The 22,997-nt window shown below is 48.0% G+C and overlaps 3 protein-coding genes across 10 annotated transcripts in view; all 3 read left to right on the top strand.

The window, feature by feature from the left end:
* The first annotated feature begins 53 nt into the window (after positions 1-53).
* On the top strand, positions 54-12,795 carry lrch3 (leucine-rich repeats and calponin homology (CH) domain containing 3). Of its 7 annotated transcripts, none has more exons than XR_003462551.1 (21): positions 57-360; positions 1,849-1,993; positions 2,239-2,365; positions 2,717-2,822; positions 3,202-3,338; positions 3,421-3,530; positions 3,646-3,739; positions 3,837-3,960; positions 4,053-4,210; positions 4,399-4,454; positions 4,548-4,593; positions 4,710-4,811; positions 5,240-5,284; positions 5,590-5,643; positions 6,565-6,595; positions 6,677-6,790; positions 6,872-6,966; positions 7,048-7,185; positions 7,262-7,339; positions 10,804-12,031; positions 12,082-12,795. XR_003462551.1 is itself a non-coding variant. In XM_027280069.1 (20 exons), exons 1-20 carry the CDS (start codon positions 99-101, stop codon positions 7,815-7,817), a joined length of 2,220 nt encoding a protein of 739 aa, XP_027135870.1. In that variant the 5' UTR covers positions 55-98; the 3' UTR covers positions 7,818-8,933. The 7 variants fall into 7 exon arrangements, 5 of the variants coding, with proteins under 5 accessions (XP_027135872.1, XP_027135870.1, XP_027135874.1 ...); XR_003462552.1 differs by having other exon boundaries at positions 10,804-12,705; positions 12,777-12,790; XM_027280069.1 differs by lacking the exons at positions 10,804-12,031; positions 12,082-12,795 and adding an exon at positions 7,620-8,933 and having other exon boundaries at positions 55-360.
* abcc5 (ATP-binding cassette, sub-family C (CFTR/MRP), member 5) overlaps positions 12,691-22,997 on the top strand; it is a 24,552-nt gene continuing 14,245 nt past the window's right edge. For both annotated transcript variants that reach the window (XM_027280066.1, XM_027280065.1), the window contains exon 1: positions 12,691-12,705. The gene's annotated coding sequence lies outside the window, so the exon portion shown is untranslated. The remainder of the gene's footprint in view (positions 12,706-22,997) is intronic.
* On the top strand, positions 18,331-21,298 carry rpl35a (ribosomal protein L35a). The gene is made up of 5 exons (XM_010749767.3): positions 18,331-18,427; positions 18,909-18,945; positions 19,059-19,211; positions 21,001-21,145; positions 21,227-21,298. The coding sequence occupies exons 2-5, from the start codon at positions 18,935-18,937 to the stop codon at positions 21,248-21,250; spliced, it is 333 nt and encodes a 110-aa protein (XP_010748069.1). The 5' UTR covers positions 18,331-18,427; positions 18,909-18,934; the 3' UTR covers positions 21,251-21,298.

Here is a 22,997-nt window from a genome sequence, read left to right as displayed (position 1 = left end):
TATAATATCGTCCCTTCCCCTCGCGCGCCGCTCTGCGCATGCGCCGCTGGGTTTAGGGTGGAGCGTTAGCCGTTAGCACAGAGCTAACAGGCGGAGTAATGGCGGCCTCGGTGTTGCTGTCTGCGGACAGCACCGGACTCAGCTTCGCGGTCGGAGGCGGCAGCAGCGGCGGCACCGTCAGTGTGTTAGTCGGGAACAATAACGGTCTGGGTCCGGCGGGTCCGGCGCCCTGGAACCGTTCTCTGGACCGAGCTTTGGACGAAGCCTCGGCCACCGGGTGCCTGAACCTCAGCGGCAGGAAGCTGAAGGAGTTTCCCCGGAGCGCCGCCAACCACGACCTGACGGACACCACCAGGGCCGGTGAGTGAGCCGCGGAGCCCGGGGAGCGCACACGGGGTCCGGGCGAGCGCGTGTCCAGCCGGTTAAAGTAGGTTCGGCAGAGTTTTCACGGAGTTAACGGCGGGAAACCGTGAGCATCCAACTTTAACGGCTTCAGGTGTTATGACAAACACTGCGCCCCCTCTAAATGATGCCCTGCCGTGATTGCACTAACTGTGTTATTACGTTGAAACTCCGCTCAGACGGCTCACAGCGAACATGTCGCACTGATTTAACACTCCGGAGTGCGTCATGAACTTTATTAACTGTGACCAAGTCAGAATAATAAAGTTTAATCAGCAGGAACTCCAGATAACACGAGCTAACGTTAGCTACTTAGCACCGTGTGGCGCGGTTCAGTAAACTTTATTTTCCGCCTTTTAGCTCGTGTTACATCAAACTGCGGTTCACTGACTCTAACCGGGTTTGTGTCGCTGTGCGGGGCGACGCTGCGGTGAAGACACCAACATGCACGGTGACATGTTGTGCCGTTACACCTCTGAGTTTGGGTTGTTGACGGTTGGTTAGCAGCTAGCATGCTAACGTTAGCACACGGCTAGTTTGTTTAGTTAGCTGCAGTTAGCCGGGCGGACCGGGCGGACTCCGGGTTCGGGGGTTCGGGTTTGTTGTTGTGTGGGTAAAAACAAACAGCCTGACCGCGGGTTGTCTGTGACGTCAGCTGCCGTTGTAAAGGTGAGCACACACCTGTTTGTTGTGTTTCATGAGTGATTCCGCCCACCCGAGGCTGGCGGCCGCGTGCAGACACAAAACAAACGAACCCAGAACCTGCAGTCCAACAGTGACGGAACGTTTGTGAAGCGTTGATGGAACGTTCCGTCACAAACGATCAGTTTGACGTAAACTGACGCTTCATTACGTCACATGTCCACTGTGTGTGTGTGTGTGTGTGTGTGTGTGTGTGTGTGTGTGTACAGGACACACACACACACACACACCACATAAATATACAGTGAGTGTGTCTCTAAGTGACAGCAGGACTGACTGATGAACCTGGACCAGAACCTGGACCAGAACCGTCCATTCAAACAGAGACAGCACAGTTAATGAACAGTGAGCAGTTTGTTTACATGGAGCAGCAGCAGTGAGGATCAAATCAAATCAGATCAATATAAATCAGATCAATATAAATCAGATCAATATAAATCAGATTTTATTTGTACAGTCCAAAGTCACAAAGTCCATTTTCCTCTGAGGCTTCACAATCTGTACAGGGAGTGACACCCTCTGTCCTTAGACCCTCGGAGGAGGAAACTGGACCGGGACTTTAGTAATCCATGGTACTAACCTGAAGTCTGTCTGTGTCTGTCTGTCTGTGTCTCTGTCTGTCTGTGTCTCTCTCTGTCTGTCTGTCTGTCTGTGTCTGTCTGTCTGTGTCTCTGTCTGTCTGTCTGTCTGTCTGTCTGTCTCTCTGTCTGTCTGTCTGTCTCTCTGTCTGTCTCTGTCTTTCAGATCTGTCTCGTAACCGTCTGTCTGAGCTTCCTCCTGAGGTTTGTCTCTTCGTGTCTCTGGAGAGTCTGAACCTGTACCAGAACTGTCTGAGGTCTCTGCCCGACAGTCTGATCAACCTGCAGGCCCTCACCTACCTGAACCTCAGGTAACACACACACACACACACCTGAACCTCAGGTAACACACACACACACACCTGAACCTCAGGTAACACACACACACACAATATATTGACCATGAAACTAATAATGTCTGTCTGTCTGTCTGTCTGTCTGTCTGTCTGTCTGTCTGTCTCTCTCCCTGCCTGTCTCTCTCCCTGCCTGTCTCTCTCCCTGCCTGTCTCTCTGTCTGCCTGTCTCTCTGTCTGCCTGTCTCTCTGTCTCCCATCAGTCGTAACCAGCTGTCTGTCCTCCCCGCCGTGGTCTGCAGTCTTCCTCTGAAGGTTTTGATCGCCTGTAACAACAAACTGGTTTCTCTGCCAGAGGAACTGGGACAGCTGAGACACCTGACTGAACTGGTGAGTCCAGCACAGACACCTATGGACCACCTGTCTGTGATTACACATGTCAGTTATATCAGTGTGAGCCTCAGCAGGAGGTCTGGGCCTCATCAGCAGGAGGTCTGGGCCTCATCATCAGGAGGCCTGGGCCTCATCAGCAGGAGGTCTGGGCCTCATCAGCAGGAGGTCTGGGCCTCATCAGCAGGAGGCCTGGGCCTCATCAGCAGGAGGTCTGGGCCTCATCAGCAGGAGGTCTGGGCCTCATCAGCAGGAGGTCTGGGCCTCATCAGCAGGAGGTCTGGGCCTCATCAGGAGGTGTTCTTACTCGTTGGTTATCACTGATTGGTGTTTGTGGACTGCCCCCTGCAGGATGTGAGCTGTAATGAGATCCAGACTCTCCCAGCTCAGGTGGGTCAGCTGGAGACTCTCCGAGACCTGAACATCAGGAGGAACCACCTGGTCCGACTGCCTCCAGGTACACGTCAGCACACGCCCCTTAAAATAAAATCAGTGTGTCTGAGTTTGTCAGACTACAGAAGAAAGTGTTATCGACCACCCAGACAAATTTGAATGATGAAGAATGAAGAAGATGATTTTCAAGATGTTGAGGGCCGAAGGCTGCATGACGTCACATGGTGACCACACGGCCCCCTAGCAACGGTTAACGGTTGCTAGGGGGCCATGTGGTCACCATGTGACGTCATGCAGTCTCATTTTAGGACCGCCCACGAAATCCTGGACTGAGAACTGGTTCAACAGTTTGAACCTCTTCTGAAAGAAAACACACACACACTCTCAGACCTTCATGTTTATGTTTGTGTACTCTGTGTAATAGATTACTTGTGTGTCCTCAGAGCTGGCTGACCTCCCTCTGGTGCGTCTGGACTTCTCCTGTAACAAAGTCACCTCCATCCCCGTCTGTTACCGCCAGCTCGCACAGCTTCAGACCATCGTCCTCGACAACAACCCTCTGCAGAGCCCACCTGCACAGGTACTCACAGGACATGACATCACAGACAGGCAGTGGTGTGTGTGTGTGACGTCCAGCTGAGTGTGTGTTTCTCTGTGTGTAGATCTGTATCAAAGGGAAGATCCACATATTCAAGTACCTGAACCTGGAGGCCAGTAAGACGACCCCCGACCTCCCGGACTACGACAGGCGACCTCTGCCCTTCAACTCCTGGTCAGCACACGCCCACTTCCTGTTTACATCATCACTCATCAGACAACAAAGATGTTGTAGTTCCTCCAACGACTTCATGTAGCCCTTCACAATAAAAGCCCTTGTGTGTTTTCAGTGGTGATGAGCTGTACCCGGGGCGTCCTTATGGAGCGCTGGATTCTGGTTTCAACAGCGTTGACAGCGGAGACAAGAGGTGGTCAGGGAACGAGGTCAGACACACACACACACACACACACACACACACACACACACACTGAGCATGTCCTGTTTCCTCTCTGTGTGAGCTCACTTCCTGTCTGTGTTCAGCCCACAGAGGAGCTGTCAGAGCTGTCGCTCAGAGTGGCTGAGATCAGCCGAGACCAGAGACTGCGAGGAGGAGGAGGAGGAGGAGCAGCAGCAGGAGGAGCAGGTCTGCTGGCTAACGGCACACGTGAGTTAATCGATGAAGACCTCCGTCTGAACCAATCAGCTGATTTTATTTCTGAGCTGTGAGCGAATCAGAGCTGTCGGTCTGTTCTCCAGATGCTGAGTTGGAGCAGATAGACTTCATAGACAGCTGTGTGGGCGAGGAGGAGGAGGAGGACGGGAGGAGTCGAGGAAGAGGAAGAGGAGGAGGAGGAGATGGTACCAGTCTGAGCTCTCAGTTCATGGCCTACATTGAGAGACGAATAACCAGAGAGGTAAGAGCTCCGCCCACCACCAGTCACACCTGTTGGTCTGACCTGAGGTCACCTGACCTGAGGTCACCTGACCTGAGGTCACCTGACCTGGGGTCACCTGACCTGGGTCAGCTCCATTACAGTGAGGCGTCACACAGGATGCTGCTTGAACTGAACTGAGTGACTTCCTGTCTGTGTGTTGTGTTCAGGGTTCTCCAGTAAAAACCAACTCCACCAGGACAGAAGACACGCGAAGACACAACAGGTAGACACACACCTATTGTGATGTAAACACACCGTTGTCATAGTAACACAACTCTCTTTCCATCACGCACACTAACGTCCTGTCTGTCTGTAGGAGTGTGGTTGATGGTGTCACAGCACCCTCGAGCTCCCAGAGTCAGGTAACATCTCCTGTCTGATAGACACAAGTCAGAAACTACAAATCCCAGCTGCTCACGTCTGTCTGTCTGTCTGTCTGTCTGCCTGTCTGCCTGTCTGTCTGTCTGTCTGTCCTCAGAGGGGTGGTGGTGTAGAGAGGATGAGGAGGGAGGCTCAGCTCGCCGCTCTTAGGTACGACGAGGAGAGACAGAAGAACCGATCTCTGCAGAGCTACACCAAGGTACATCAGTTTAACCAGCTCACACTCCAGTTTAACCAGCTCACACTCCAGTTTAACCGGCTCACACTCCAGTTTAACCGGCTCACACTCCAGTTTAACCGGCTCACACTCCAGTTTAACCAGCTCACACTTCAGTTTAACCGGCTCACCCTCCAGTTTAACCAGCTCACACTTCAGTTTAACCGGCTCACACTCCAGTTTGACCGGCTCACACTCCAGTTTGACCGGCTCACACTTCAGTTTAACCGGCTCACCCTCCAGTTTAACCGGCTCACACTTCAGTTTAACCGGCTCACCCTCCAGTTTGACCGGCTCACACTTCAGTTTAACCGGCTCACCCTCCAGTTTAACCAGCTCACACTAAACTGGAGTGTGAGCCAGTTTAATCGCTCACACTCCAGTTTAAACGTTAATCTCTTGTTTTTCAGCACAAAGCAGCTCAGAGTCCAACAAAGTCGAGTCCAGACAGCGAGGTAAGACTCACACACACCTGATCCAATCGGATTGATTCATCCCCAAAACAAACTGGTTCAACAAACAGGAAGTGAAGCTGCTTCCTCTGTCCACACGTCATGTGACATGTTGTTTGTGTGTTCATGTTGGAGTCAGCTGACCTGACAGATCCACATCAGCTGATCCAGGACCAGCAGTCCAAACACATAGCCCCGCCCCTCTATGTTAGGCCACACCCCTCCATGACCACACCTGTTCACCTCATGTCTGTGTGTCTTTGTAAACGTGTGTGTGTGTGTGTGTGTGTGTGTGTGTGTGTGTTCAGAACGTGTACCCCTCCAGACGCTCCACCCACACAGATGACTCCGCCCTCTTTATGGTAAGCGTTTGGCCCCGCCCCCAAACATCTACTAACTGAACTAAACAAACGAGCTGATCGCTCAGCGCCACGATCATCGATGACACTCCTGACTAATACACTGTTTCCTGTGGCTCCTTTCACAATAAAAGCACACGCCCATGAGTGCAGGATGACATCATCAACAACTTCTTTATCAGGAAATGACAAACTCTAAAATACCTGAGGACAGGTGACACCTGAAGACGTCAACGGGAGGGAGAACGTTCAGTGTCAGTCTGTAGTTTATATCTGCCACAGGAAGTGCTGATGACAAACTACAACGATAAACATCATTTAAATATTTACTGAACCCAACAACAACTTCTGTCTCTCTGTCCACCTGTCTGACTGGCCTGTGATCAGCTGTGTGTCTCTCTGTCCGTCTGTCTGTTTGTCTCTCCGTCCACCTGTCTGTCTCTCCATCCACCTGTCTCTCTGTCCACCTGTCTGACTGGCCTGTGATCAGCTGTGTGTGTCTCTGTCCACCTGTCTGTCTCTCCGTCCACCTGTCTGTTTGTCTCTCTGTCCACCTGTCTGTTGCCTGGCCTGTGATCAGCTGTGTGTCTCTCTGTCCACCTGTCTGTTTGTCTCTCCGTCCACCTGTCTGTTTGTCTCTCTGTCCACCTGTCTGTTGCCTGGCCTGTGATCAGCTGTCTGTCTCTCTGTCCACCTGTCTGTTGCCTGGCCTGTGATCAGCTGTCTGTCTGTAGTGTCTCACTCCTTCATGTTTCTGTGGATGAAGGACAGACTTCCTGTCTGTCTTCATTGGTTCCTCCTGGAAACAAACATTTCGTCTTCAGTTGAATCAAACAGTGAATGAATGCACACAGTGCTGCAGGTGGTATGTTAGGACACTCAGGTGTGTTCAGGTAATAACTGTCCTGTGTTGTGTGTCTGCAGGGAGAGGACCGAGCGGCTCTTTCTCCTACAGGTAACATAAACGACTCTCCGCCCTCGTCTTCACTCTGTGTTTTTATTTGCTGATTCTGACGGACTGAGTTTTTTCTTCCAGCCAATCAGTCGCCTTCTTACCCCAGCTCAGGGGGCGTAGGCTCCTGCCGGACAGCCAGTCTGAGACCAGAGAGCTTCCTGTTACGTCTGGGTCAGAAGGAAGAGAAGAGGAAAGGTCAGGTGTCCTCAGGTGTCCTCAGGTGTTGTCAAGTGTCCTCAGGTGTTCATGGTTCCACCAAACCTGTGTCTCCTCCAGGTGATGCTGCCGCCGCTCCTCAGAGCCAGGAGGAGCCTCCTTCTTCTCCTCCTCTGGTTGGAGAAGATGCTGAGCTGGTGGAGCAGCTGCGAAAGGTTCGTACCTCCACCTAATGAGCTGTTTCCTCATGGTTCTCATGACTCTGTTAATGACATCATCTCCTCCTGGTCCATCAGAACATCGAGGCTCGTTTGAAGGTGTCGTTGCCTAGCGACCTGGGAGCAGCTTTAACGGACGGGGTGGTGCTCTGTCACCTGGCCAATCACGTGAGACCACGGTCCGTCCCCAGCATCCACGTCCCCTCCCCCGCCGTGGTGAGTGATGATGGCGATGATGATGACATCACAGGTCGCTCGTGTCAGGTCTGATGTTTCTGTCTCTGTCCTGCAGCCTAAACTCACCATGGCCAAATGTCGACGAAACGTGGAGAACTTCCTGGAGGCGTGTCGCAGGATCGGAGTCCCACAGGTAACAACCACACCTGTGCTGATGATTATACTTAACCTGTAGGACCTGATGAAAGAAGGTCGGCCACGTGATGAAACATGTTTCGCTGGAGCTAAGCTCCGAGTAAAGCTCAGCTCCATAAACAGGAAGTGTAGGCTGTGACATCACTGTCTGCTCCTCCTCTTGCTCCTCCGGCTAACAGCTCTCCTTCTTCTCTTTCATCCTCCACCTTTCATTAACCTCTGTCCTTTGTCTTCTAACTGTGACTCCTGTCCACGTCCATCCCACCTCAAACACTCAGGACAGGCTTTGTTCAGTGGGGGAGGTCCTGGAGGGGAAGGGAGGCGGGGTTTATGGGACGGTTGGCGTGTTGCTGTCCATGGCCCCGCCCCTTGTTAGCCCCTCCCCTCGGGTCCAGCTGGCGGGCTTTGCCCTCTTCTACCTGTCCGTCATGTCGGCACTATGTGCCATCTACGTACACCTGGCCCCGCAGGTCTGAACCCGGACACACAGGATATCCCAGCATACATCTGTTTTATTTCACTTAGATTAGTGATTAAATAGTTACAGTAAAAGTTCAACATTTGGATTGTTAAGCACAAAAACTGGAGGCTCGCTTGGTTCTGTACCATCCGTCCATGTTCTGCTTCTGACCCAACCGAATCCATGTCCACCTGCCACCAAGCTAAGATAACCCACGTCCACCAGCAGAAGATCAGAAGGTGTTCTAACAACTAACTGGATCGTAGGCGTGTTGAGGAGGAACCATCCAACTGGAAGACCTGCAAAGGCAGCGTCCTGATCTTATTTGAACCTTTCAACAGGAGCAACGGTTCTTCTCCGAGTTCCTCCAGGATGTCTGATATCTGACCTCAGTTCAACCCCATCCATCCACAGTGTTTTAAGTCCTGACCATTAGAGCTCATCCAGGTTCAGGTCTTGGTGGCAGCAGACTAGTAAAGGTTGTGCAGACACCTTTCTGTCCAGCAGTGTCCTCCAGCTTTTCCAGATGGAGGACCCCAGATGCCATATGATGTAATCCTTCAGAGTGTCCTGGGTCTTCTCTGGGTGTATCACTCTGTCCAGCACTGTCCTCCGTTATTACCCTGGATGTTGTTTGCAGGATGGGTTTCTATGGTTAGCAGCCAAGAGGATTGGCGTTGGGTAGCTTTTTATTTGATCAGGATCCAGTGTCGTATAAACTCATGGAAGACGTTTCAGTGTTTGTAATGTTTTGTAAAGTCTGAACTGTCCTACCTGCAGAGGATTCGGATTTAAATGATTGCATGGTGGTTTGTAGCAATGTGCGGTATGTCATCATTTACGATATATCGTCAAAAACATTCCCTAGGGTAAGAATACGCTACACGATTTAAAAACGATAAATTCCCATTGATGACGTATATATGTGCATGACACACTCGCAGCCCAACACGCATCTAACCACTGTACCCCAACTTTTACTTGAACACCAGACGTGAACTCGTTGGCCTTGACCTGAGACTCGTTGGCCTTGACGTGAGACTCGTTGGCCTTGACCTGAGACTCGTTGGCCTTGACGTGAGACTCGTTTTCTCGTTGGCCTTGACGTGAGACTCGTTTTCTCGTTGGCCTTGACGTGAGACTCGTTGGCCTTGACGTGGACTCGTTTTCTCGTTGGCCTTGACGTGAGACTCGTTTTCTCGTTGGCCTTGACGTGAGACTCGTTGGCCTTGATGTGAGACTCGTTTTCTCGTTGGCCTTGACGTGAGACTCGTTGGCCTTGATGTGGACTCGTTGGCCTTGACGTGGACTTGTTGGCCTTGACGTGAGACTCGTTGGCCTTGATGTGGACTCGTTGGCCTTGATGTGGACTCGTTGGCCTTGACGTGAGACTCGTTTTCTCGTTGGCCTTGACGTGAGACTAGTTGGCCTTGACGTGAACTCGTTGGCCTTGACGTGAGACTCGTTGGACTCGTTGGCCTTGGACCTCTGCTGAACTTGTGTCCTGAAGGTCGGAGGTTCTTCTAAACCTCAGAGGATCATGTGATCCCTCAGGTGAAGTTTAAACTTGACAATCCCACAAAGGCCTGAAGCTTGTTTCCTGCCTGTTGAAGCCCCGCCCCCTGTGCCTTATGATTGGCTGCCTGTCTGAGTGTGTTTTTTAACATGGTCCAGAACCCCGACCCGGCCTCTATGGATGCTCCGTGGGTCATAAACCTGCCGTGCTGTCTGAACATGTGCACCAAAAGTGTATCAGTGTTTTCCACGTGGTCTTCCTCTCGGTGTTGGAGCAGCTCAGCTGACATCATGAACAGCGTCAGGTCAGGGTTACCTTTGATTCACCTGCTCAGCCAGTCAAAACCTTTCCATTGTCTCTGGTTCTGCTTTTGTTTCCATTGTTCGAGTTCATGGATCTAAATTTGGACTGAACCCAAGTTCAGGTGCTTTGAGGGCCCTCGATTGATGCAGAACATTGAAGAGTCTGAGGAGGACACACTGACAGGAAGTAGAAACATGTTTATGATAACTGCTTTAAAACATAGGTGAAGAATGTGAGACCTCGTCTCATGGAGACCTGGAAGATTTCAGAAGACTTTTAGTGCATCGCGTCACTGCTATCAACAAGCTAAACTGGTAGGCTAAGCTAACAGGCTTCATCCTGTCCGTTGAATGTTAAAGACTTTCTATGAGGCGTGCTGCTGATAGGACGATGTTTTATACTTCTGCATTACGGTTTATGTTGTACCTACAGCAGCTACGCGTCTCCAAGGTCACGGTGTAGATGATGATTGTGATCACAGTACAGACCTTAAAGGAGCTGACGGTGTCCGTGGAGACGCTTTGAGGAGGTTCGCTGGACGTATGTTTCTGAAGCACAAGAAGAACCTCGTACCAAAGACTGCCGAGGTTCTTACCCTGTATGTTCAGGTTCTCGATGCTCGATGGCACTTGTTTTTTATGAGATGAAGAGTTATGATGATGTTTTTTAACAGACTGTGCTTCGCTCTGCTTTTCCTTCAAACATTAATAAATAAAATAAAACACCTCGGCTCACCGTGTGTCTGTAAACCTTCAGTCAGTCATCACAAGAACACACTCACCTGGCGAACAGGTTCAAGACAAACGTGTTTAAACGGTTTTAATAATTGATTTTAAAACATGTTTGTTGAGATGAAAACACGGATCTTAAGTCCGGTTAGAGCTTTTTATCACACATCATGGTCATCATCACGGACATGTTCTGTGTTATGTTCTGTCAGTGTTGATTAAAAACCTCGTAAGTGGACCTTGAGCTTCTGTTCTTTCACTCAGTCCTGTTCTTCATCTTTTCTCTCCCTCTTCAGTTCATTTTGTCGTGTTGAGTTCATGTTTTATCCTTTCTGTTGCCATGGTTACTGTTGATTTATTCATTACTTTAAGTTGCCATCCGTTGACCCGCCTTTCCATTGTGTTTTCTTTTGTCCCCCGCTGTGTGTCTTCTTCTGTGGTGTCCGTCTCTGTAGAGTCAGTTGTGTCTTCCTCTGCACATCCTGGAGGAGCGAGGGCTCCCCCAGGTTGCCGGGACCGTCAGCGCCCTGCTCGACCTGGCCCCACCCAGACACCCCGTCACCACGACAACGACAACAACGACCACGCCTGGACCCTCCTTCAACATGTAGACGACACGGCCGCCCCCGTACACGCTCAGTCCGCCTCTGGTGACGCTCCTGAGTGTTGAGGTGGAGGAGCTGCAGCAGGTGGAGAACGGATAAGAACTGAAAACTGATCCAGAACCAAACAGAACTAGTCTGGATCTGATGGAGACTCGAACACTGACGATCTGAACAGACGACAGAACCGTCAGACTGTAGCTCAAAGTACCAACGGGCCAGTCGTCCTGTTAGAAACCGTTACAGTCCTACAGACGTAATATTTATTTCAGTCTTTGACAGTTTCAGATCTTCAGCTGACAGAGCGAACCGCTAACAGTCAGTCTGAACCTTTGAGCGACGTTTGATTTTATTTATTTATAATTCACTAAACATTCTGAGAGACACAGAATCAAACTCTTTAAAAACTAAATGATATACGTAGAAAAACTAAAAGTTTGAAGCAGCTGAGTGAACACGTGTTGTAGTTAAACGCTAACAGTGTTCATGTGTACCGTCATCAATGTCGGTTTGATAAAGTTGGTTCAAATATCACTACGCTAATGCTAACAAAGCTAACAAATGTCCAGTAGACCTTTTTTATAACACTAACGTAGCTTAATGTAGCTAACGTAACACAGCTAATATCAAAAAGAGATTAAGCTAACAGCTAGCTGTAAAAATAAATTACGTGCTTTAGCAGTGAAGCTAATATAGGCCAATGCTAACATCTGCTAGCAGTGCTAATAGCTAACAGCTCACAGCTAACACTGTCAATGTTAGCTGTCTTTATGCGTTAATGTCCTGAAGCTAGTTTGTAAATTAAAGAAACACTACGATAACTCAAACAGCAGCTAACATGTGGAACTGGTTTCAGTTTAAAAGCTGTTTGGCTACAGCTAGCTGGGACGTTCCAAGTAAAGGTTACATCAGTGCTGAGAAGTGCTAACTGTTCAAACATTGCTGTACAGTAAATGTTAATGTTAGCTAACGGTATGAACCCAGAAGCTAACAGCTAGCTCTAATGTTAAACACTAAACTAGGCTGTTTAAAGTTGAGTTAACGTTAGCTCACAGGTGGCCGCGTTAACGTTAGCTCACAGGTGGTTAGCGCGGCCGCGTTAACGTTAGCCGCGTTAACGTTAGCTCACAGGTGGCCGCGTTAACGTTAGCTCACAGGTCTTCGGTCGTTGGTCTCCGTCAGATCCAAACTTTCGCCTTCAGACTTAGCGAGCTTCTTTCCTTCTGTGTTCTGATTGGACGTTGGTCTGATGGACTTCCTTTGAAGAGGACGCTGCCAAACTCTGAACACTTTTTATCTTTGCGCTTTCTTCTGATTGGACAAGCTGACGGGCTGAGCTCTGATTGGACGGATGTCGCCACCTGGTCAGGAGTCGTTCAGATGAATTAAACAGTTTGATATCAAAATAAAGCTCACAGCTTTTATTGTGAAAATCCGTTACTGCAGCTCTTCATCTGATTGGAGGACGTCGATCAGGTGGTGACGAGCTCCTGAAGCTTTCTGTTGCATTCTGGGAAGTTTTTTAGTCTGTATGTTTGTAAAATGTAAATATAAATATATATATGAGGCTGGAGCCGGTTGCCATGACGACACACCGAGCATCACACAGAGGGGACGAAGGCCTGCAGAGGATTTTATTCTGAAAATCTCCAAACTCACTTCCTCCAAAGAACAAAACGTTTAAACATCATGTGACCTGTAATCTTCATGTTTCTCCTCATCAGCAGACAGACAGGTCATGTGACAGACAGACAGGTCATGTGACCCTGTCCTGGATTTAAAGGACATTCCACCATGTGTTGATGTACAGCCTGTCTCACAGACAGACAGGTCATGTGACAGACAGACAGGTCGTCTCACAGACAGACAGGTCATGTGACAGACAGACAGGTCGTCTCACAGACAGACAGGTTGTCAGACAGACAAGTTGTCAGACAGACAGAGGTCGTCTCACAGACAGACAAGTTGTCAGACAGACAGGTCGTCAGACAGACAGAGGTCAGACAGGTTGTCAGACAGACAGGTTGTTTGTTGTGTAAAAATCGATTTGAAGCTGTAAGAAAGTTTAAATTGATAAATAAATATTTTAATTTGAGTCACTCAGACTGAACTGTCACACACACAAAGAATATGAATATGTAAATGAAGCTCCTTATATGGACAACATGAATATGTAAATGAAGCTCCTTATATGGACAACACGAATATGTAAATGAAGCTCCTTATACGGACATGCAGCAGGTTCACAGTGATCAGATGGTCACAGGTTCGATCACATGGGGTTGGGAGAGAATCTATATAATATGTAAAAAGCGCATCTATAGCGATATATAGAATTAGATATATCTATATATATATATATATATATATATATATAAAATATTAGTTTGGGCTCCTCTCTTTTACCATGTCAAAATCCGTAGGCTTCATCAGTCTGTTCATCATCTCTGTTTCCAGGCGCTGTGTCAGAGCTTTATAATTGAATCTGTTCCACTTGTTTATTTATTTTTAAAGATGATTTTTTTGGCCTTTAATTGCCTTTAATGATAGTCCAGCTGAAGATGACCGGAAGACGGGGGCAGAGAGAGGGGAGTGACCACGCAGTGAAGGGCGGTCCGTTACGGATTGCGACACGGTGCCAGCTGCAGTGAGGACTGTAGCCTCCACACACGGGGCGGCCGCTTAACCACTACACTACCGACCACCCCCGTTCTGCTTGTTTATGATATAAAACCTGAATCGGTGAAACTCCAGTCCGGTTTTCACCGATATAAAACCTGAATCGGTGAAACTCCAGTCCTGTTTTTCACTGATATAAACACTGAATCGGTGAAACTCCAGTCCGTTGTTTCACGACATAAAAACCTGAATCGGTGAAACTCCAGTCCTGTTTCCACCGATACAAAACCGAATCGTGAAACTCCAGTCCTGTTTTCACCGATACAAAACCTGAATCGGTGAAACTCCAGTCCGTGTTTTCACCGATATAAAACCTGAATCGGTGAAACTCCAGTCCGTGTTTTCACCGATATAAAACCTGAATCGGTGAAACTCCAGTCCGTGTTTTCACCGATATAAAACCTGAATCGGTGAAACTCCAGTCCGTGTTCACCGATATAAAACCTGAATCAATGAAACTCCAGTCCGTGTTTTCACCGATATAAAACCTGAATCAATGAAACTCCAGTCCGTGTTCACCGATATAAAACCTGAATCAATGAAACTCCAGTCTGTGTTTTCACCGATATAAAACCTGAATCGATGAAACTCCAGTCCGTGTTTTCACCGATACAAAACCTGAATCGGTGAAACTCCAGTCCGTGTTTTCACCGATACAAAACCTGAATCGGTGAAACTCCAGTCCGTGTTTCCACCGATACAAAACCTGATCAAAAGTGAAACTCCAGTCCGTGTTTTCGCCGATATAAAACCTGAATCAATGAAACTCCAGTCCGTGTTTTCGCCGATATAAAACCTGAATCGGTGAAACTCCAGTCCGTGTTTTCGCCGATATAAAACCTGAATCAATGAAACTCCAGTCCGTGTTTTCGCCGATATAAAACCTGAATCAGTGAAACTCCAGTCCGTGTTTTCACCGATACAAAACCTGAATCAATGAAACTACAGTCCGTGTTTTCACCGATACAAAACCTGAATCAGTGAAACTCCAGTCCGTGTTTTCACCGATATAAAACCTGAATCAGTGAAACCCAAGTCTGTGTTTCACGATATAAAACTGAATCAGTGAAACTCCAGTCCGTGTTTTCACCGATATAAAACCTGAATCAGTGAAACTCCAGTCCGTGTTTTCACCGATATAAAACCTGAATCAGTGAAACTCCAGTCCGTGTTTTCACCGATATAAAACCTGAATCAGTGAAACTCCAGTCCGTGTTTTCACCGATACAAAACCTGAATCAGTGAAACTCCAGTCCGTGTTTTCACCATACAAAACTGAATCCGTGAAACTCCAGTCCGTGTTTTCACCGATACAAAACCTGAATCGGTGAAACTCCAGTCCGTGTTTTCACCGATATAAAACCTGAATCGGTGAAACTCCAGTCCGTGTTTTCACCGATATAAAACCTGAATCGGTGAAACTCCAGTCCGTGTTTTCACCGATATAAAACCTGAATCAATGAAACTCCAGTCCGTGTTTTCGCCGATATAAAACCTGAATCAATGAAACCCGTCCGTGTTTTTCGCCGATATAAAACCTGAATCAGAAACTCCAGTCCGTGTTTTCCCGATATAAAAACCTGAATCGTGAAACTCCAGTCCGTGTTTTCCACCGATATAAAACCTGATCAGTGAAACTCCAGTCCGGTTTTCACTGATATAAAACCTGAATCGGTGAAACTCCAGTCCGTGTTTTCACCGATATAAAACCTGAATCAATGAAACTCCAGTCCGTGTTTTCCGATAAAAACGAATCAATGAATCCAGTCCGTGTTTTCACCGATATAAAACCTGAATCAATGAAACTCCAGTCCGTGTTTTCACCGATACAAAACCTGAATCAGTGAAACTCCAGTCCGTGTTTTCACCGATACAAAACCTGAATCAATGAAACTCCAGTCCGTGTTTTCACCGAAAAACAAAACCTGAAATACAATGAAACTCCAGTCCGTGTTTTCACTGATATAAAACCTGAATCAGTGAAACTCCAGTCCGTGTTTTCACTGATATAAAACCGGAATCAATGAAACTCCAGTCCGTGTTTCCACCGATATAAAACCTGAATCAGTGAAACTCCAGTCCATGTTTTCACCGATATAAAACCTGAATCAATGAAACTCCAGTCCGTGTTTTCACCGATATAAAACCTGAATCAATGAAACTCCAGTCCGTGTTTCCACTGATATAAAACTACCTGAGTTGTGAAATAAACACCTGTCTCTCCCTGCATGCTTCCACGAGAGCTTGCCGCAGTATTTCTGCAAACGTGAAATGAGTTTGTGCAGGTGTGTTGACTCTTCTCATGGACAGGTGGAGGTAGCCTACTTCAGGACACATGATGAAAGGTGTGCAGAGCTCTGTGAATGGAGGCTTTCTAATTCTTTAATACCGTAGCTCATGTTTAATTTATTCATTCAAGTATTTGAGCCAGTGCTTTAGACTAACATAGTTGTTTGGTTATCTGAACCGATGTCTGTTTATTCAGACGCTGTATCAGCATCATTCTGAGACAATGAAGCGGACCTCGAGAGACTTTGTTGAGGTCATTTTGACAAAGAATAAAAATGATAATAAAATCCACGTTTCAAATTAGTAACCATGATATTTTATGAATGTAACAGTGGCACAGTCAGGAGCAGCAGCAGCTAAGCTCTAAAAAAAGATGTCAGCGTCCAGAGACGCAGCAGGAGCAGCATCAGGTCCAGACCTGAGCAGCATCAGCCCACCACAGCATCAGGTCCAGACCTGAGCAGCATCAGGTCCAGACCTGAGCAGCATCAGGTCCAGACCTGAGCAGCATCAGGGACAGACCTGAGCAGCAGTTTGCCAATATGCTGGACTCTGGGACAATATGAACATTTCAAGACCAAATTTCCTTTTAATGTTTGCTTCAAATAAACCTCTAGGATGTGAGGTTTGTAGAGATGCAGGTTCACCAGGGGTTTAAGGTCAGGGTCCAACAAACATTCATTTTCTTCTGAATGGCAGAAAAAACAAAACAAATGAAAAACAAATGAAATCACAACAAGAACAACTGAGCACCACTGAAAAAGTCGTATTACATTGACAAAAGTAGTAGACCATTCACAGATCACCCTGGACTTACAGATTTACAGAGAACCAATGGACTTAACATCCTGCACACTAATGTTTTGTGCACAGACATTGTACATTTCATTGCAGGAGAAATGAAAAAACCCTAATGGCGAGTATCCGTGTACAAGGCCCGTGGTGAATATGAAAGCACTACACTCAGCAGAACATCTTGTTTGGTTGTATACATGCAAGCAGCTGTGCAACATTCACTCACCTTTTGTGTCATTGAGCTGGAGCAGACTACAGCAGATGGCATAACTGATGCACTGCTCAGCTGCCTCATGGACAATGGATTAGGCGATGACTTTCTAAAGGAATGCTTTCTTGGGTTGTGTTCAGGTGGGGCGTCAGTGATGCTGGGTGTATGCAAAGCTAGAAGTGAAATATCCTGACATTGTTGGCTGGCGCTGTCTCAATCACAGGCTGGAGCTTTGGGATGCAGTGAAGTACTGAGACTAATCACTTTAGAAGTTTCCTGATCAACTGCACAGTCTCTACAACCAATCACCAGAGAACCTCCAGATCCAGATCTAGACAAAGCTGCAGCATCAGTGGGAACCAGGGCCGGCCCGAGGATTTTGGTGGCCCTCAGCAAGACTTTGTGTGTGGCCCCAAAACACTCACAGGGCAACCACCAAATCACCTGCACTGCACGTAACGAATGAAAACACACATGCACTTGAATTAACAACAAACTATTTTAGAACAATGCATCGGTATATTAAAATATATAGCAATAACAATTGAAAGTATTCTAAATAATAAAAAATAACTTGCATGTAACAAAGTAACACCAATAAAAACTAAAACATTTTGAAAAATAGCAATGATCAATAAGAAAAATTCAAAATAAATAATAAAGATGATGTCACTCGATGAGGTGAATGGAGCAGCTGTAGAGTCTGTCCAAGTGTTTCAATAATGAAAAGATACATGAGATTATTATTATTAATATTAATATTATTATTATCATCATCATCATCATCATCATCATCATCATTATTATTATTATTATTATTATTATTGTTACTACATGTAGGCTGGAAGATGTTACATACATAAGTCATATGTATTTATTAACCACACAACAAATGCAGTTTCTCAGTGAAATATGCAAATTAGCTGATCGTCCAAATGAGATGTTTGTTTGTTTGTTTGTTTGTTTGAGATACAAAAATACAATTTAACATAGCTTGTGTGTGTGTGTGTGTGTGTATGTGTATGTGTGTGTGTGTATGTGTGTGTGTATGTGTATGTGTGTGTGTGTGTGTGTGTGTTGTGGTGCGGGGTAGTACGTGTAGGTGTGATGTGGTGCGTGTAAGTGTTGTTGGTATGTGGTGTAGTGTGTGTGTGTGTGTACGTGTGTGTGTATGTGTGTATGTGTGTGTGTATGTGTATGTGTGTGTGTGTGTGTGTGTGTGTGTGTGTGTATGTGTGTGTGTGTGTGATGATGTTTAATGTAACTCAGGGTTTAATCCTGTTGTTGTTTTATAAACAGATGAAAACATTAAATCAGTTTTTAGTGTCGGTCAAACATTTTAATTAATTTAGATCTTGTTCGTTTAAATTTTAATTAATTTAATTATTTTCGTTCAGGCAGTCCGCCATTTTGTTCCGGCGCTCCGCGGACAGCTCTGTTGACAGTAACTTCCCAGCGTGCCTTGCGCGCTTCCTTTCCCTCCATCTTCCTGTCACGGTGACGGTAAGCGCGCGCGCACCGGTCGGTTACCGGCAGATATCTCCGGTACCGGCTCACCTGTCCGTCTCATACACACACACACTGCAGCGGCTCTCTGTCCGCCGCCGCCCGGACACCGAGAGCCGCGCGGCGGGGCCGCGATGGCGGAGATTCAGGCCGGATGAGGAGCGAGCAGCCCGGGCGGCGTCCGGACAGAGACGCTGCTCGGCCCGGTTCAGCCCGGTTCAGCCCGGTTCAGACAGCCTGAGGAGCCGGGAGCAGCGGCCTCAGCCCGGCCTGCTCACAGCGGCTCCCCGGTGCTGGTTCTGACCCGGTGTCCGCGAGCCGAGCTGACGTCAGCATGTTAGCACGAGCGTCTCATGTGTTTGTTGATGTTACAGAGCAAAGTGTGACCGGATTATTCAGAGACAGCTGCACGTGTTAGAGCAGCGCATGTTAATGAGATATGTTAATGAGATATGTTAATGAGCTGTCTGTGTTTCAGGTGGACTCACCTGGATATCAGCAAAGATGCCTGGAAGGTAAACACACACACACACAGTGTTCTGAGTGAGCTGCTGGTCTCTGTGACCTGGTTCTGGTTCTGTGTGTTCTGGTCCTGACCCGGTTCTGTGTGTTCTGGTTCTGTCCACAGACTCTGGAGTAAGGCCATCTTCACAGGATACAAGCGTGGGCTGAGGAACCAGCGCGAGCACACGGCGCTGCTGAAGCTCGAAGGATGCTACACCCGGGACGAGGTCGACTTCTACCTGGGCAAGCGCTGCGCCTACGTCTACAAGGCCAAGAAGTAAGAACCAGAGGGACGGGTCAGAGGGTCAGAGGGACGGGTCAGAGGGTCAGGGAGAGGGGTCAGAGGGTCAGGGGGACGGGTCAGGGGGACGGGTCAGAGGGTCAGGGAGACGGGTCAGGGACAGGTGAGGGACAGGTGCTGACTGTTAGACAGGAGGACACACCTGAGCAGCCAATCAGAGAGCTCTGTTTAGTAGTGATGCACTTCATATTTCACCCTGACGGTCTCCGTACAGAGACGGCGTGAGACGCACAGACAGACGATCCACATGTAGCAACCAAAGTGACGGAGACACTGAAACCAAACAAACACAGATCAGTGACCTGCAACGTGTCCGCGACGTGTCCATGTCGTCTGTGTCCGCGTCGTCTGTGTCCGCGTCGTCTGTGTCCACGTCGTCTGCGTCCGCGTCGTCTGCGTCCGCGTCGTCTGCGTCCGCGTCGTCTGTGTCCGCGTCGTCTGTGTCCGCGTCGTCTGTGTCCGCGTCGTCTGCGTCCGCGTCGTCTGCGTCCATGTCGTCTGTGTCCGCGTCGTCTGCGTCCATGTCGTCTGTGTCCGCGTCGTCTGCGTCCATGTCGTCTGCGTCCATGTCGTCTGTGTGTCGTCTGTGTCCGCGTCGTCTGTGTCCGCGTCGTCTGTGTCCGCGTCGTCTGTGTCCATGTCGTCTGCGTCCACGTCGTCTGCGTCCACGTCGGTGCTTCTGCTAATTTCACGACTTCACCAAACCACAGACGTCTCTCACTCTGATCACAAAGACACAGAGACGTGTCTCATCACTGTGCGATGGAAGAGACAAAATGAGACACTGTCTGGTCTCTGCTGTTTGTCTCCCGCTCGTCTCAGTCATGAAGCTCCTGGTTGTTGCATAAAGACAAAGAGGCTTGGACAGTGAAGTGAGACCTCTTGCTGTGATATACTATCTTTGGTTTACTTCACTCTGGATCCTCATTGGTCAAAGGTGAATGTGGGCGGTACTAATCGATTCTCTGGACTCTGATTGGTTCAAACCTGGCGTCGTATTAAAAGTCGAAGTCTTTGTCCTCCTCTCTGATTCTCCTGAACATGCAGCCCTAACCTCTGAAGACGAGTCCATCATCAGGCAGAGCCGGGCAGGCTCGGGTCCTGACAAGGCGCCAGACCTGCAAACGGTTCCATTAATTAGATCGTTATCGGGTCGACACAAAATGACGTCATCGCTCATAACGGTCTGACATCGTGAGTCAAGAAGCTCGGACGGACGTTTAACAACTGACAGATCACTGCGTCTGTAGCCTGAGTCTGTGATGGCGTCTGTGTCTGTGATGGAGTCTGTGATGGCGTCTGTAGTCTGAGTCTGTGATGGCGTCTGTAGTGTCTGTCTGTGATGGCGTCTGTAGTGTGCGTCTGTAGTGTCTGTCTGTGATGGAGTCTGTAGTCTGTGTGATGGAGTCTGTAGTCTGTGATGGCGTCTGTAGTCTGTGTGATGGCGTCTGTAGTCTGTGTGATGGCGTCTGTAGTCTGTGTGATGCCGTCTGTAGTCTCTGTCTGTGATGGCGTCTGAGTCTGTGATGGCGTCTGTAGTCTGTGTGATGGCGTCTGTAGTCTCTGTCTGTGATGGCGTCTGTAGTCTCTGTGATGGCGTCTGTAGTCTGTCTGTGATGGCGTCTGTAGTGTCTGTGATGGCGTCCACAGCGCTTCTCATAAAGACGTGAGGAGACATGAACCAGCTGCTGATCCGTGCTGTCAAACAGAACCGGGTCTGATCTGGACCTCAGGTGTAGTAATGTAACGCTCCTCTCTCCTTCAGGAACACGGTGACTCCGGGCGGTAAACCCAACAAGACCCGGGTCATCTGGGGAAAAGTGACCCGGGCCCACGGCAGCAGCGGGATGGTCCGAGCCAAGTTCAGCAGCAACCTGCCCGCCAAGGCCATCGGACACCGGGTCAGAGTGGTGAGTGTCGGAAGAACTGGGTCAGAACCTGGTGATTTAGTTTTATTGTGGCGGTGTGTGACTTCCTGTTCCCTGTTCCAGATGCTGTACCCGTCTCGAGTTTGAAGAACCAGCTGATGTTTGTACAGAAACAATAAACCTGACCCATCAGAACCAGCTGTGATGTCATCATTGGTGTGTGTGTGTGTGTGTGTGTGTACTTCAGGTTTCTCTGACTGTCGATATATATTTAATCTACAGAGAACAATGTAAACCACGTGAGGTGTCGATGATAAACTAAGAAACTGATTTGACTAAAACAGAAAGTTAACGTCAGTCAGTGTCTGTGAGCTCGTCACACTAATTAAACTTTGAATCTTTAACGACGTTCAGCTCGATCACAGTAAACATTCATATGAACCTGAAGAGAATCTTGGAAACAAAGTTTCCTGACTAATTAACGTAAAGTTTCCTGACTAAATAAAATCTTTAGTTGTTTGAAGTTCAGGAACGTCCCTGGAGACGCATCAACTGACTCATTAACAACAAACCAATTAAAACTAAAATAAACCAACAATGTTTTAATAACTTCATTAAACAGTCAAACAACGAATCATGGACTTCTCTCAGTGATGATGTCACGAGCTAACCGTCTGACGTGATCACGCCTGGCAACAAGTGCGACGGTTCATTTAAAGTGACGTCTAGACACTGATGTGGCGGCACTACCGGAGACCAGAGAGAGAGACGGAACCGTGATGACCGTACACGGAGTATAGAGAGTACAGAGTACAGACAGAGACACAGAGTACAGACACATCAGTACAGACACAGACACAGAGCACAGACACAGAGTACAGACACAGAGTACAGACACAGACACATCAGTACAGACAGAGTACAGACACAGAGTACAGACACAGACACAGAGTACAAACACAGAGCACAGACACAGAGTACAAACACAGACACAGAGTACAGACACATCAGTACAGACAGTACAGACACAGAGCACAGACACATCAGTACAGACAGAGTACAGACACAGACACATCAGTGCAGACAGAGTAAACACAGACACATCAGTACAGACAGAGTACAGACACAGACACATCAGTGCAGACAGAGTACAGACACAGACACATCAGTACAGACAGAGTACAGACACAGACACATCAGTACAGACAGAGTACAGACACAGACACATCAGTACAGACAGAGTACAGACACAGACACATCAGTACAGACAGAGTACAGACACAGACACATCAGTACAGACAGAGTACAGACACAGACACATCAGTACAGACAGAGTACAGACACAGACACATCAGTACAGACAGAGTACAGACACAGACACATCAGTACAGACAGAGTACAGACACAGACACATCAGTACAGACAGAGTACAGACACAGACACATCAGTACAGACAGAGTACAGACACAGACACATCAGTACAGACAGAGTACAGACACAGACACATCAGTACAGACAGAGTACAGACACAGACACATCAGTACAGACAGAGTACAGACACAGAGTACAAACACAGAGCACAGACACAGACACATCAGTACAGACAGAGTACAGACACAGAGTACAGACACAGAGCACATACACATCAGTACAGACAGAGTACAGACACAGAGTACAAACACAGACACAGAGTACAGACAGAGTACAGACACAGAGTACAGACACAGAGTACAGACAGAGTACAGACACAGAGTACAGACACAGAGTACAGACAGAGTACAGACACAGACACATCAGTGCAGACAGAGACACAGAGTACAGAGTACAGACACAGAGTACAGACACAGAGTACAGACAGAGTACAGACACAGAGTACAGACACAGAGTACAGACA

Source organism: Larimichthys crocea, chromosome VII (assembly GCF_000972845.2).
Source record: "Larimichthys crocea isolate SSNF chromosome VII, L_crocea_2.0, whole genome shotgun sequence".
In the NCBI taxonomy this organism is placed as follows: domain Eukaryota; kingdom Metazoa; phylum Chordata; class Actinopteri; family Sciaenidae; genus Larimichthys; species Larimichthys crocea.
This window is presented reverse-complemented; position numbering and strand designations above follow the sequence as displayed.

Bases quoted from the DNA above. Each gene is read 5' to 3' on its own strand.
- lrch3 (XM_027280069.1), top strand. From the start codon at position 99: ATGGCGGCCTCGGTGTTGCTGTCTGCGGACAGCACCGGACTCAGCTTC. The intron at 1,994-2,238 runs GTAACACACACA...GTCTCCCATCAG, and splicing joins CTCACCTACCTGAACCTCAG to TCGTAACCAGCTGTCTGTCC. The intron at 4,812-5,239 runs GTACATCAGTTT...CTTGTTTTTCAG, and splicing joins CTCTGCAGAGCTACACCAAG to CACAAAGCAGCTCAGAGTCC.
- rpl35a (XM_010749767.3), top strand. The intron at 19,212-21,000 runs GTAAGAACCAGA...TCTCTCCTTCAG, and splicing joins TACGTCTACAAGGCCAAGAA to GAACACGGTGACTCCGGGCG. The intron at 21,146-21,226 runs GTGAGTGTCGGA...TCCCTGTTCCAG, and splicing joins TCGGACACCGGGTCAGAGTG to ATGCTGTACCCGTCTCGAGT.